Source organism: Carcharhinus amblyrhynchos, chromosome 4 (assembly GCF_965287045.1).
Source record: "Carcharhinus amblyrhynchos chromosome 4, sCarAmb.v2.hapA, whole genome shotgun sequence".
NCBI lineage: Eukaryota > Metazoa > Chordata > Chondrichthyes > Carcharhiniformes > Carcharhinidae > Carcharhinus > Carcharhinus amblyrhynchos.
In genome coordinates this window covers 61453950-61469998 of record NC_137327.1, presented here as the reverse complement: position 1 = coordinate 61469998, position 16049 = coordinate 61453950, and the positions used below count along the sequence as shown (strand labels likewise).

General features: G+C 39.3%; 1 protein-coding gene across 6 annotated transcripts in view; it reads left to right on the top strand.

Annotated features, from left to right (window-relative positions):
* Positions 1-16049, top strand: part of cnot1 (CCR4-NOT transcription complex, subunit 1) — a 188800-nt gene that overhangs the window by 126039 nt on the left and 46712 nt on the right. For all 6 annotated transcript variants that reach the window (XM_080187255.1, XM_080187259.1, XM_080187254.1 and 3 more), the window contains 3 exons: positions 3826-3903; positions 7192-7369; positions 11520-11650. In XM_080187255.1, coding sequence (XP_080043381.1) covers positions 3826-3903; positions 7192-7369; positions 11520-11650 — 387 coding nt within the window. The remainder of the gene's footprint in view (positions 1-3825; positions 3904-7191; positions 7370-11519; positions 11651-16049) is intronic.

The window sequence follows — 16049 nt, the reverse complement described above, 5'->3', positions numbered from 1 at the left end:
GGGGGTGCAAACACACTGGGCTAAATGTCCACCTCCTGAAATGCAACATCTGTGAAAAGAAAAGCATGTAGTTAAGTTAGACACAAGGTAAAGGAGCCAGGTCAAAGGAATTTGGAAGTCAGCGTTGTCCAAAAATTAAATTTATACACCACATTCTCATTTCTCTTTTGGATCATATCAGTCATATTTTATATTTCAAATTATTTATGTGGACAAATTTTAATATGTAGACATTGCCTGTATCAATAAGATTTTCATATTTCTACTTGGACCGTGGTTTCAAATACATTGTAGAGGCTGAAACTATGTAGAGTACAGCACCATAGGACGTGAGGCAGTATTTTGAGGAGCACTGGGGCTGCATTACCAGATCTACGTTCAGTAATCTGTGAATTGAAGCATTTTTTTCACAATTTCCTACAGTTCTCCGCTAAAGATACTTGGTCTTGCTGTGATACAATTTTTGATTCCTGAGACCTGGTTAGGCGTTCTAATGTCATTCTATAATGCAGAAAATTCTGAGATGCAGAAATGACTTGATCCCAAGCTTTCCAGATTGGAGAGGTTACATAAATTCAGGAAAATGCAGTGTATATAGACCCCCCCCCCCCTCGCCCCTTGTATTATCGCTGTAGGAAGCTAGTAGTACTTTACTCAAGTGGCAATTCTTAATGTATGAATCTACGCATCAAGTGTCTGCAAACCATTCGACACAGGAGGGCATTGTAAATGAATTTGATCTTATTCTTGAGTTTAACCAGCAGTTAAAAGTTTGAAAATAATGTGATTGAGTTCTCATGACACTGACCAAAATCTGGCCATGCTATTTTCAGTGTGCCTGCACCAAACTTATCCGTACATGCAACTGAAAATTGCGGCCCCCGCGTGGAGTGAGACATCACGTTTAAGAATCTTTGGGAAATTTTGAAACAGGCAAATGAGCGCAAGGTGGTTTTGAGGTGGATAATTGCAGTTTCAAAAAGGGATGCTGGAGGGTTGGCTTCATGTGCTTTGTTTATATCCTGGACTCCTACCTTGTTTATTCTCCCATTAACCTGCCTTCTGCACTGATAGTTCGGAAAGATCCACATATGTGATTCTAAGAAAATCCACTTCAATTGTGTCAATTCAGAAAGCTTGGGACCAAACCATTATCTGGATTTCTGAGTTTTCTGCATTATGAAATAACATTAGAATGTCTAACCACAAGTGTATGATCTAGAAAACAGTGTAGATATTTATTTATTTGGAACATTAAATAAAATGTAAAGCAATTTTTACTTATTCAAATATTGTGCCTTCCAAGTTTCCACCCCAAAGTAAGTATTATAGGGAATGTTTGAGTCTGTTCAAAAGATTTCTAGATGGCTGTTTTTTTTTATTTCTTTCAGTACTTCTAATCAGAAAAGCCAATTCTGAACAATAGATTTCCAGATTGGAGAGGTTGCAATGTATAAATTTTGGGTGCAAATCTTTTATTTGATTGCTGTTTTGTCTGCAAATTACCACATATGAAGCTGATTGATGAATGGAGAAGACCAAGATTGATACTGTTGCCTTAGTGTTGGAAACAGCTGCCCAAAAAGAATGTACTTAAATACTGAACAGTTCCAATTGAAGCAAGCAAGAGAGAAAGGACAGGGTGATATGTTATGCAGTTAACTTGAGCAATTAATTTAAAATGTAGCCTTTGACAGTACAATACCAGGGGAACCTCATGTCATTTAGTGATGAATTCCTGGCCAGCAGCTTTACAATAGCTGTACAGCTATTTTAAAAAAAAAGACAAACTAGATGCTCTCTTTTTACTGTTTTACCCAATAAACTGAGGTTATAAACTGAGGGTCGAAATCTTGATCACTTGCATCGAATGAATTTGAGCTGCTATGGCTGAAAACAATTAGGCTGATTTTAAACTTTGAAAAGGATGCAAGAGATTGAATTGAAAATAATTTTCAGGCTTCGAGTTATCAAATGGATATATAGGCATTTGAGGAAAATGGTGGATAGTTTCTTGGTTTGGACGAGACTGAGTTCAGGTCTTCAGACACCTTATAAGCAAGATTTCTGGTGGCTGGATCAACAGCCACCCTTTTCTGGTGACCTGGGCTTTTTTTAAAGAAAAACATTTTTTGAGTTAGATGAGGTTGCTTGACCCTTGGACTTGTCGATAACCACTTCCTTGCTGAAGTGTTCAAATCAAGCTGCCAAGATATTAGCATAGATGATGTTTGTTTCTATGTTTTGTGGATTGCTGTTGCTGTGCAGAGACATTCTTAAATCCAGAGAGTTTAGTTGAAACCTGGGTTTTTCAAGTGTGTGCAAGGGTACTGCTGGGGGTTAATAAGGTAAAACTGTGCACTTCATTAACCTAGCAGCTAGCAGGCTTGTGCTATTCCATTTGTTCTTAGTCCATGCGTGGAATATTTGTCTTCAACTGTCAAGGAAATATCCAAGTTAGATTTAAATGAAGGGAAAGCAGATTCTGTGACTGGTATTAAAAAAAAGACGTCTAAAACATTAGTTGTGCACCCATCTATAATTTATGTTGAAGTAGCTGTGAGATGCCTTTTTAGATGAATTCGATGTTAACAGCATATGGTATTGCTTTACTCTGAGATATTGCATTTTATTTGTGACCGTGAAGCCTCAATGTGATGGTGTGTAAATGAATGTCACTGTGGGAGGAGGAAAAGGACAGTGATTTCTTTTTGAATTAAACTTGATGTTTACAAGTTGTCATCAGGACTTGATTTATTACAAGAAACTTTAAACTATTTAATAGAATTTTGCCTGTTTATTTTTCAAAACAAAAAGTCCATCTGGTTGCACTTTTTGGTGGAGTTTAGCTGGAAATATTCATGGGACACCATGGCTATGTTTGGTGTTGGCTGTTCTTGGGGCAATGTATTCAGGTTTCAGATAATTCAGTTTGTAACTGTTGTCTTTTCCCAAGTGCTTTATTTTCCATCTTTAAATTTCCTTTGTGCCAATTAAGATGTGTTGATACTGTACAGAGACCTGCATTCAAATGGTGCTTTTCAAAATCATTGGCCTTCTGGATTTGAGTCTCACTTTCAAGATTATCTGTGCAAGTGCCTACCTTAGCTCTAAGTCACTGTCCTCTTGAGTACCCCATTTTATCGTACTGTGTTTCACAGAGTTTTCAAGAAGTGATAGATTGGCTACTAAGTGATGTTGCAGTATTTGTTCTTTATTCAATAGCAGTGCTGATGAAATCAAATTGCTACCTTCGCTGGGATGTGCTGTCATCAGTTGATTACATTTGTAGTTGAGGATCAATTGCTGAAGTAACTTTTTATATTGTACAATGTGGTGAATCTTTGATTAGTGGACACCAAACCTGGATGATGCGTCTAACTGAAATTTATAATGCTTCTTAAAATGAAGGACTTGAAATTCTGAACTTGTCCTTCAGGAAAAAGAATGGTAACATCCGCAGTTTGAGAGGCCCAATTAAATGGGTGAATATCAGTGTAATCAGTATATGTTTTAATCACCACCTTTTATCTGGCACTAAATTGACCTTATTCAAGGGATGCCCATAATGGGAGGGGGGTGGTCAGCAGAAAAGGGGAAAGTAAGTAATTGGAGGTCACCTTTTGTACCTTGCTCCAAATGGTAACTTAGTTGAGGTAACCATGTGACAGAAGGGACAGTAATTTGGGGTAGCAAGATTGGGTGAGTAGGAGTCAAGAAGTACAATCAATTTTCTCAATTTTTTGATCCAGTTGTTAGCTGGGCTTTCTCAATATTCTGTTGCAATGAACAAATCAGCTCTTACTTTGTGAACTGTTTCCATAGGTTTTTAGGCCTCCAAATCCTTGGACGATGGCCATCATGAATGTACTAGCAGAGCTGCATCAAGAGCATGATTTGAAGGTAAGGCCCTTCTGATTTGTACTAATTACATAGAGCTAATTGCTACCAGAGAGTTGCACTGCATGGTTCTATTAGAAAACAGCTCATTCAGACATGCTAGATTATTGTTGAGATGCAGCTGAGTATTACAGAGCACTTCTGAGTGTGCTTAAATTTTGTACAAAATGTGTGTTTAGATGATATTCAGGTTTTAAAAGTTGACATGAAATTTCTTGCAGAAATCTTTGAGAGGAGGAGTGGGGAGAAATTACAAAGATGCCTCAAGGCTCAGGCCTTATAGAGAGTGTTTTGCATTAAGTTCTGATTTTTTCCCCCTTGTTCCATTTGTATTCTCCCATGTGGTTATAACCTTGTCTTTTAAGTAATATGTTGATACTGGAACTTAAACAGTTCAAAACATTGGGGCAGCATGGTGGCACAGTCATTAGCACTGCTGCTTCGCAGCACCAGGGACCCAGGTTCAATTCCGGCCTTGGGTGACTGTGGTTCTCCCTATTTCTGTGGATTGCCTCCAGATGCTCCACTTTACTCCGAGTTTAAAGATGTGCAGGTTAGGTGGATTGGCCATGCTAAATTGCCCATTAGTGTCACAAAATGTGTAGGTTAGGGGATTAGTGGGATAAATACATGGGGTTACAGGGATAGGGTGGGGGTAGGATGTCGGAGAGTTGGTGCAGCTCGATGTCCGAATAGCCTCTTTCTGCACTGTACGGATTCTATGATTTTAAAATGCTTGTTACATTTTATCTTGAGCCTGAAATCAATTGTTCTAAATATGTGCCCTTTTGAAACCAAATCTGACGAGATTCATGTCTGGCACAGAGAATCAATGAAAATAAACTTAAATGCTTTTATGTTAGATGAGAGTGCTGATGGGGTAAAGTAATTGCATTTTGTCATTTTTTTCTTTTAATATTTTCTCACAACATATTGTTATGCTTGGGATCACTTGTTTCCATAGACTTAAACCTGTAGAGTGCAATAAATTCTGAAGGGATCTGCTGATATCCTCATTAAAAGAATGCATCTGCCCAACTAGCAGGTATAGGTGTATGTAGGTATGTTTTCTGAAAATTATCTATTGTTTTAAAAATAAACCATTTGACCTATGAGAAAACACAAATCCATGTTCCATCTTATTTTAGCTGGGATGGGCTGATTTTTCATCTATCTCTGAAGGTTGTTTTTAACACACCACCATACTTAGCCACTCAGATGAGGTAACAGATACCCATGGAGAGGAAGGATTAGGAAGAAAATTAAGGGAGGAGCATGTATAAAAAGCTCAGTGTTGATGGTTTAAATATGAATGTGAAATGTTGGGGGAAGTGCAAACTAGCTAGAATTTTGTGATCTGGTTCAGCTACTAGAAATTACTTTGTTATTGTCTGAGTTCTCAACATTTCATCTATTCAAATTTAGTGCATTTGACTTTACACAGCAAGTTATGATCTGGAATGCGCTATCTGAAAGGATGATGATAGCAATTTCAATAGTAGCTTTCCAAAGGGAATTGAATAACTCCTTTGGGAGAGAAAATTGCAGGGCCATAAGAAAACATAGGGAAGTGGGACAATTGAATAACTCTATCAAAGAGCCAGGTACAGACAAAATGGACCAAATGGCTGCCTTCTGTGCTGTGTTTTTCTACAAATTGAATCTGACCATTTTTGTTACTTTTCAATCATTATAAGCATGATAAAAGAATTTGAAGAAAACACTGCAGTTATCTAGTATCTCAGCCAAATCACTAATTGTATATAATTGCCTTCACTGTTCAATGTGGAGAAGGATCTCCAGCTTTCCAGTTATCATTTCATTGGCATTGATGTTAATGATACCACCCAACAAGAATGGTGCCCATCACATTGTGCCTTAGCCAAGAACAGGTTTCTTTTGGTTAAGTGATGATTTATTTTGGGAGTTAAGTGGTCCTATCAGTGTTTTGCTTTCTGACCAAGCTCAGCTGGGAATTACAGCAGTGAATGATGATTCGGTGCCCTTGCTGTTCTGCTCAATATTGTCTCCTCCAATAAAGAACTAAGGATTTGGTTGTAATGAGGTCCTATTTTCATCAAAGTGGAGGATCAAGAGACTGACCTGGAATACTGTTTCCAGATGTATGATGGCAACATGAAGCCTACGTTTGCAGTGGGCAGCACAATATACTTTCACCCTTTACAAGAAATAAGATACTGCTGTCATCGCACTGAAGAAAACTGGAAGAAATGGTGACTGATCTCTAATATTGCTGGGTATTGAAGTTGTTTTGCTTGGCAGTCAACAGCATGCCTCCCCATTGCAAAGGCAGTCAGTCTTCCACTGGACCCCTGTAGCCAAGTGCTTAGAATTTGGAAGCCTGCCTTAGTTTGTGGTCAACTATCTTGGAATGGCTTCTACCCCTCCCTGCTCTGCTTTCCCTGGTCATAGAACCAGTCCAGGCACCGTGATTCCAGGGGCTTGAATGCACTAATGATGCAGCTGCCTGAAATGAAAACAGAAAATGCACAACAGCCTGAAGCTGAAAAGAGGAAAAGGCCCTTTGCTAATGCTGGTGAAGTTCTGGTGTATGGTCTATACCTGCGAGTTAATCTCACCTCAGATGCTATGAATCTGCCATGTGTTTTCTGCTTCAGATTTTCAGTTGTTTTAATGTCTCTTAGTGCAGGCACAAGAAAGCTTTAATATCTGTACAACAAGTCAGCATTCAGAAACAGACTTCCTGTTTCAGATCGTAATAGTATGAAAGACGGTGGTGGTTCAGCACTTTACATTTGTCAAAAATACAAGAATTACATCTAATTTCAGCAGGAGCAGCACAGTAGCACAGTGGTTAGTGCTGCTGCTTCATAGCGCCAGGGACCTGGATTCAATTCCTGGGTCGCTGTCTGTGTGGAGTTTACACATTTTCCCTGTGTCTGCATGGGTTTCCTCTGGGTGCTCTGGTTTCCTCCCATGTTCTGAAAGACCTGCTGGTTAGGTGCATTTACCAACTGGACTGTGGCGACTAGGGGAGTTTCGCAACTTCATTGCAGAGTTAATGTAGGCCTTACTTGTGATTAATAAATAAACTTTAATTTTTACTTTAAATATCCTTGGACAAATAAGGATGCTATGGTTAACTTAAATGTATTTCAGATAGTAATATTTTTGAAGTTTGGAATATAGCAGGGCTACAATAGTTTGATTGTTAAACTGATCATTTGTAGGTGAGTATTGTGAGCTTTGACAGTGAATTGGAAGGTGGAAGTATTTGCTAACCTTTTTCCAAAAAAAATATTTTCCTAGTTAAACCTGAAGTTTGAAATTGAGGTCTTGTGTAAAAATCTGGCTTTGGATATCAACGACTTGAAGCCTGGAACTTTACTAAAGGACAAAGAAAAATTGACAAGTCTAGAGGAACAGCTGTCTGCTCCAAAGAGAGAGTCCAAAATACCAGAGGAGCTGCCTGCAGTTGTCACCACTGGTAAAGTGCTTTTATTTTTGTCCAGTATTAAATTGTTATTTTGCTTATAAAAGGAGAAATTTTGTGGTACACGGCCATCTCATTTAAAATTGATCTAACTGGACACTGATTAATTATAAATGGTTATTACCCTGATTTTTTTTTCTTTTGATTGTTTTTACCATCATGCAGATCATTGTGCTTAATGTAAAATATTGGGTGGGTCAGGTTTCAGTAACACGGAGAGCACTAGGACCCAGAGGGAAACTGGCTTTGCGAGCATTACCGGTAGGCCAGATTGAAGCCTTGGTCTTTAGCTGACAAAGGAGGAGAAGTGGCTCTACAGCAGCTGGGAGGGGAAATGTTTTTCCAGTGGAGGAGTCAGTCTTCTGAAGGTTCAAAAATGCAAGTTATAATACTCTAACAGCTGTGGCCATTGTGCGGTCTTTTTGGGGTGTGCAGCAGCTATTTTGATGTAATTGCTATATAATTCTAGAATTCATGATGTGCTGTACCAGACGCTACCGCTTCAGTCCTGCCAGTAATGTAAGATGTAGAACGGAGGACACTGGAATTAAACATCCTAGGGTTTGGTATGCCTGCATTTTTGTGTTAATATTCTGCCATTTATTTTCAACTAGCAGATAAATGATTTTCAGGGAAAAGTTTTGGAACATACATGAGATTGTTTGGATTTATAATGTGTATTAAGTTAATGCAGCTAAATGGAATGGTTCCTGTTTCTGATACTAAGAGAAAAAAAGGCTGTTTGACCCATCCAACCAGTATTGTGTGTTTATTTGCCTTAAATTTAAAAAAAAAATCCCTGCCCTTCTTCCCATCTCAGGCCTGACTGTTGATGGCATTTTTGTAATTTAACATTCACTTCCAGTCATCATACGTGACTGTGATCGGTTGCAGCCCTGATGCACCAGAAAGCTGTCTGTTGCTGTCCCTGCAGTTTAAATTAGGGGAGAGTGGGATGGGGAGAACTAAGAATTGTACCTGTAAATACACTCCATTATCTTTCTGTCCACTTTTATGTTGCATGTTTTTAGTTCATTTGCCTTTGATTTTTAAAATGGTGGCAGTCAAGTAAATTTCTGTTTCTGGATGGAAGGATTTCACTTGACCGTTCCTATCATACTGCAAAGATTTCCAGCCTCTGCGTGTTCATTGAGTTTATTTGATATTCACAGTGTGACGTCTCGTCAGGCATTGCACTCCTTTTACTGTAGATGTTCAGAAGAGATTGTAATATATTGCACTGAGCACCATTGGAGCTATTTCACAAGTGTGAAAGACCTTAATATTAAGTGGCTGTAATAACTTCTGCAGCACACCAATAGGCAAGTGTGACGATGCAGCACTAACGTGTGCCATCCAGTGACCTTCTGGTTAAAGTCTGGATATTGGGTGAGGACTGCACAGAGCTCTGCTGTACAGCCTTACACTGTCAAGGCACCAGCTGGCACTCTTTCTTGAGGCTTGCCAATGAGCAGTTATGTGGGCGAGGTTCTTGACCATGGGCAACAGCCAACATCTGGAATTATACTCTCTCAGATACTGTAAGGAAAGGAAGAGCCTTGCCCTTGTTTTTTTAATATTATGTTTTCCCCTCATTGGCCTACTCTGCAGTTGTTAATTTGAGGCTGTAGTTTGTGTCCTATATTTAAAATATGCTTTGTCATTGTGACTTCTGGATTCAGCTAAGCAGTGAGCAAAGGAAATTCCAATCTGTTGTTCGCATGGTTTGTAGCAATATAGCAAAAAGGTGAGGTTTTGAGTTTGATATTTTAGGCAGCCATGTGCTTCCCAATATCCTTGAACAAGTGTGTACACTTGCCCAAATAGCATGATATCGGTAAATAACAACAGAATTGCTTTCAATTTATTTCAACAGCTGGTTTCATGCTCTGCTTTCACTTGACCACTCTTGTCTTCAGGAGATAGGCTACCAATAGAATAAGACTTTTACTTGGCCTCTTCTTGCAAAGTAACTTTATTTACAAAAATACAAGTGAACAATAGCTGCAACATAGCATATATATTTACAGTTCAGTTTATTTAGTTAATTGAGTAATGCAAAATAATCTTGCAACTGATGACCATTTCAGAAGGAATCTTTGGAATATACTTTCAAAAAAAAAAGCACATTTAATGACTAGTATCTATTAAACTGCTAATGAAGCACGCTTGGGAAACAAATCGTTTCTTCCACAGAGACATTTTTTTTTGAAAAAGGTGTATCAATGAGGCATACATTCTATTAGTGAAGCTGACTTTAATCCTTTTGTGAACCATGACAATTTTTTAAAAAAACTGTTTTAGATATAACTTTTGTCACAACTTTTATTAACAAATGTTTTGAGATAGTGTTTATTGCATGTTGAATGGAGGGAATGCATTTCTATTCATAAAACAAATATTTCAGTTGGAATAAATTTTCAGTTAGCTATTTTCCTACTTGTCATGAATATGATAGCTACTCTAGCTTTTGATTTGTTAACTTTAGTATCAGTAAACATCTGCACTTCGATCCTCTTTCCCAGCTATTCTTGCTTACATGTATTTACAGTACTTTATTGTGCGGCATTTTGTTACCTTGGCCTACAAAAGAATGATTATCCTGGAAGTTGTGGCCACAAATGATTGCTTTTACCCATGGGAGCTTTTGGCTATAAAGTTGAATCCTTCCATTGTTTGCTCTCCATGTCCAAAGAGGATACTGATGTCATCCCAGAAATCTAGTGAACTTCTGCCCAACTCTGCATCAGGTCCCTCTCCCACACAGCATACAGAACTCACTGTCTATCCTGCATCCTTTCGTTTGGTGTTGGAACAGAAGCATAATTTTTCTCTCGGCGTGTCTGGTTAACAGAGAAGAAAGAGCGTGGTTCTGAATGGAACCTTATGTAGAGTGGGAATATCACTTAACTGTTCAGTGTCATTTTTTTTGCAGAACAGTTGACTTAAAGGATTTCTCGTTTCCTCACCACCAGTCCTTTCCCCCAGTCAATAATATCTTGTTTGCATGTAAAGGCTGAGCAAGATTGTGCCCATAATAATATTCCTTTTCTTTTTCAAAAAGATTATTTAAAATTTCCATAATGGAACAAATTGATCCAAATTCTTTCACTTCTATTTGTTTTACTGCTAATGAATAAAAAGTTGCAATATCCTTCAATCGATAAATTTGACCAGGCAAATTTCTCTTCCCCACACCTTCCCTCTGTCTCAGTGATTTGAATTAATCTTTTTAGGCTTTGCTGTTAATTGAACGTTCTTGTAAACAATGCATTAAATGGGAATTAGTAGGTTTAAAGATCTGTTGGATGCATTGTTCCTGCTGCAGTTTAGTTCAGCTGCACTCTACACACTTGTTTATATGTAGCTTTCTACAAGCTAATATACCTAGCAGTCACTAGCCCCACTTCGTCACTCAGGAGAAATCTGGTGACAGGAAGTTAACTCAGCTTCATTTACTTGTGTATAACTGGAATCTTGATTGAATTGCACTGATGAAATTTTCTAAATTCTTTTGTTTTAAAATTGGGAGTTTGAGAAATTGATTTTCAGCTGAAAGCTAGGAAAAGTGTAAAATCTCTTAACTGAACAGCTGAGCATTCAGTTGGGATCTGTCATCGATGCAATATTAAGGAAGCGGAGCATCAAAACGTGGCATTTCTTAAGGATTCCTAGTTATGTACCAGCTGCTCATAGCTAAGGAAACAAAGCAGTGTTACACCCAGGTACCTTCAGATGGTGAATTATTGACATAGTCCAACCCTGTATACAATTTTTAATTTTTTCTAATTAGCAAACTATTTTTCAGCCTTTGACTGAAAGCATTGTATAATCTCTTTAAATATTGAGTACTGCAATCTATTTGTACTGAGTGGATAACTCCCAGTCTGAAAGGGATGAAAGTTGTAGTTGAAACAATTAATGCTTCTTGCACAGTTTAATCATTTCTTAATTGTCTGCAAATTAGTGGACATGTACTTTTTTGCTTCCCCCTCTCCACATCCTCTCAAATAAATGTTATCAATTAACATTTTTCTGTTAAAGAAATTACTTTTATTTCCTGAAAAATGACTGCCACTTGTAGGTTCTTGGAATAAAGGATTTGGACAATTAACAATTAATTCTGTACTTTTTTGCTTTCCAGCAGCACCTGTGACTCCGGCCACAACCACCACATGTACATCTACAGTCCCTCCACAGCCACAGTTCAGCTACCACGACATCAACGTATATTCGCTGGCTGCTTTGGCTCCTCACATTACAGTCAACCCAAATGTAAGTAGATTTCAGTGTAATGCATCAATAATGAGCAAAGTGACTTTCAGTGTTTGCACGTTTCAGAAATCCTGATGACTCGTTTAGTTTTTTAATGGAGAGCAGGAAACCCTTTGACCAATGTCCTTCTCATATACAATACATTGTGCTAGTCTTCAGTGAGTTAGTTCATCAAATACTCGTCCATTCTAACTATTTTGGGCAGGAAGTCTTATCGGCAGTTTTACCAAAAAAGCAGCAAATGCTAATTGTAACTTTGTAATTTCTCTCAAAGCCCCACATGATACTTGAGCCAGAACTACACTTGAGAATTTGTCATGCCTGTTGAAAATTGACGTTTAACATTTTGGAAAATATAATGAGAATATAGACTTCCCATAATGCTGCACTTCCCAGTGTGACGGTGCAGATTAGCCGAATTTTGAGAATTTGTTTTATAGTTTACTGCCATTCATAAACTTTTTAAGACCTATTGTGTGGTTTGCACTTTGTATTTAAAGTGATGCTATGGGGCTTTGTATGCAAATCCATTATAACTATATCCTGACAGACATTAAATAGGAGCACCACCCACATTTGTCAGTCTGCCGTTTGTAGCAGTGCTCACTAGGTGAGGTAACCCATGCTGTTTGCTAAGACCAGTTGATTGTCGTTCCTATAGATGGAGCAGTGAATTTGAGATGACAAAAATAACTGAACGCAGGGCAGTATAGATGGGACAGAGTCCTACAGTCACTGCACATAATTCCCCTCAAACTCTGATGCTGCTTATTTACAAAGTCTTGCATGCCAACATCTGCCTGCTAGTCATGAAGCCTTCATCCTCAGGCAATCAAGATTCTGTTGCTTGAAGACCAAGGATATTCCTCATAGCCATAGCTAATTGTGCTGATGTGGAGATGCCGGCGCTGAACAGGGGTAAACACAGTAAGAAGTTTAACAACACCAGGATAAAGTCCAGCAGGTTTATTTGATAGCAAAAGCTTTCGGAGTGCTGCTCCTTTGTCAGGTGACTGGGATTTCAGATCACAAACAGGGCATATAAAGAGGCAATTCAATTTGCAAAATAATGGTTGAAATGCAAGTTTTTACAGGTAATCAAGTCTTAAAGGTACAGACAATGTGAGTGGAGAGAGAGTTGAGCACAAGTTAAAGAGATGTAAATTGTCTCCAGCCAGGACAGTTGATGATATTTTGCAAGCCTAGGCAAGTCATGGGGTTACAGATGGTGTGACATGAACCCAAGATCCCGGTTGAGGCCATCCTCGTATGCGGAATTTGGCTATCAGTCTCTGCTCAGCGACTCTGCGTTGTCTTGTGTTGTGAAGGCTGCCTTGGAGAACGCTTACCTGAAGATCAGAGGCCAAATGCTCATGTCGTGTTTATTTTCTGGAGATGGTCGGTGCAGTTTTTCGTTGTGGCATGTTGGAACTGTCGATTGGTGAGTCAAGTGCCATATCCTGCTGTTATGAGGGCATCTTTCAGTATCTGGAGGTGTCAATTGCGATCATACTCATCTGAGCAGATTCTGGGTATACAGAGGGCTTGTCCGTAGGGGATGGCTTCTTTAATGTGTTTAGGGTGGAAGTTGGAGAAGTGGAGCATCGTGAGATTATCTGTGATCCCCATGGCTGTTACTTGAGTCTGGATGAAGAACTGGTTGTTGAAGGTGAAGACTTTGTAGTCCAGGGTGAAGTGGATGACCAAATTCGCACCTCAATATGCCAACATCTTCATGCACAAGTTTGAACAAGACCCCTTCACCACACAGGACCTTCAACCGATGCTATACACTAGATGCATCGATGACATTTTCTTCCTTTGGACTCATGGTGAACAATCACTGAAACGACTATATGATGACATCAAGTTCTGTCCCACCATTAGACTCACCGTGGACTACTATGTGGAATCGGTTGCATTCTTGGACACACGCGTCTCCAAGGACGGCCACCTCAGCACTTCATTGTACTGCAAGTCCACGGATAACCTCACGATGCTCCACTTCTCCAGCTTCCACCCTAAACATGTTAAAGACGACATCCACTATGGACAAGCCCTCTGCATACACAGGAAGACAAACACGGACACAGCAGACCGAGTACCCTTCGTACGGTACTTCTCCAGAGCAGAGAAGCTACAGCATCATCTCCGGAGCCTTCAACATGTCATTGATGAAGATGAACATCTCGCCAAGACCATCCCCACACCCCCACTTGCTTTCAAACAATGGCACAACCTCAAACAGACCATTGTCCGCAGCAAACTACCAGCCTTCCGGAGAACAGTGACCACAACCTCTGCAAGATGTGGCAGATCATCGACATGGATGCCATCATCTCACGTGAGAACACCATCCGCCAGGTACTCTTGCAACTCGGCCAACGTTGTCTACCTGATACGCTGTAGGAAAAGATGTCCCGAGGCATGGTACATTGGGGAGACCATGCAGGCAGTACGACAATGGATGAATGAACACCGTTCAGCAATCACCAGGCAAGACTGTTCTTTTCCTGTTGGGGAACACTTCAGCGGTCACGGGCATTCGGCCTCTTGATCTTTGGGTAAGCGTTCTCCAAGGCAGCCTTCATGATACGTGACGGAGTGCAGAGTCACTGAGCAGAGACTGATAGCCCAGTTCCGCACACATGAGGATGGCTTCAACTGAAATCTTGGGTTCATGTCTCACTATCTGTAATCTCCACAGCTTGCCTGGGCTTGCATAATCTCATCAATTGTTCTGTCTGGAAACAAAACACATCTCTTTCACCTGTGCTTAACACTCTGTCCCATTGTCTGTAACTTTAACACTTGATTAGCTGTAAAGAATCACATTGCAATCATTATTCTGTAAATTGAGTTTGTGTTTTTATGTGCCCTGTTTGTGAACAGAACTCTCACTCACCTGACGAAGGAGCAGTGCTCCAAGAGCTAGTGGCTTTTGCTACCAAATAAACCTGTTGGACTTTAACCTGGTGTTGAGAGTTCTTACTGTAATTGCACTGAGGCAGCTTCACACTCTGACCAAATAATGGTGCAATTGGGCACATGGTGCCACTCAATTCATAATCAAACACAGTCTAGAGATTCTAAATTAGCACCCGGTGTGCTACAACGTAGTCCATTTGGGACCAGCTAACCCTTTCAAAAATAATTTTTGGTGTTATTGAGGTAATTGTCCAGTCTTCATTCCAGTATGAGTTTGATATAGTGTAGAAATATGGATTGTTTCCTGTTACTTCATTCATTTTCAGAAGGAAATTGAAGTGCAATTCAAATTGTGTGAAGGGAGGGAAACATTGGAATGCTATCCACTGGGGAACTGCAATACATTTGCCCAACTTTTGCCTGGCACCTGATGAAGAAATATTTTCATCCCTCTGCATCCAGGTGCAGAACAGTTTAGATAATTGAGTCCGATGGAATGCACATTCATAATGAACTCGGATGATTTTTCTTCTGTTTTATCAAATGGAAGATGAATTAGCCATGTTCCTTCACAGATGTGCTCTTCAATTATTTAGATTTCTCATTTATTCTTTTGGGCTACAGACTCATGAAAATTCTCCCCATGAGGTCGGGTTTTGTCCGTTTTAGCACAGCAGACAGAAGTAGCCCTGACTGAATCTGCCTTTTGTCTTTCTTGGCCAAGTTCAAGATCTGCATCACGAACCAATTTCTTGCTTCCATCAACCTACCTTGGTTTCCTGACCTGCGCACCTTACTATTAATAATTCAGTGACCAGTGCCCGCAGGTGTACTAGTGCGTAATTTTTAATGTGCTTTTCAGTGGCTGTAAGTTCATTATCGGTTTGGTACTTGTTGCATCAAATTAGTATTACTATTAGTGAACTATGTATCACGCTGGTAAATTTACCTCTTTAGCGTTTGGATAGGGAAGTCTGAAAGCCATTGATAAAGTTAATGCTTAAAAGTTTCGTATTTTTCAAGTACCTGTGTTGAAATCTGAGCCAGCACTTATTCTATTGTAAAAAATTTGAGAGTAATTTGCTTCAGAACTTCAGCAAGCCACACACCGAGGGCTATTGCAAATCTAGGTGACTGCTTGATAACACAGCAAAATAAACTGTACTAAATTAACCATTATTCAGTCAACTTAGTTTATTGCATGCAAGTATTAAGACAAGCTGCCATTCTACTTGAACTGCACTCACATTAGGGTCAACATCTTAACTGCAAGTCAGCCACATCAGAGTAAATTTGTTTCTTTTTACAAAACGTTGCTGTCTTGATTGGGTAGATCGGTTCACCAAAAAATTTGGTGCTCGACTGCACTGAACCAACATCCTATCTATTTTTGTTTTATATGTTGTGATTTGACAAATATTAAGCAATTATGTATACTTTCCCTTGTTCTTTGATATCTAAACCTTTCATT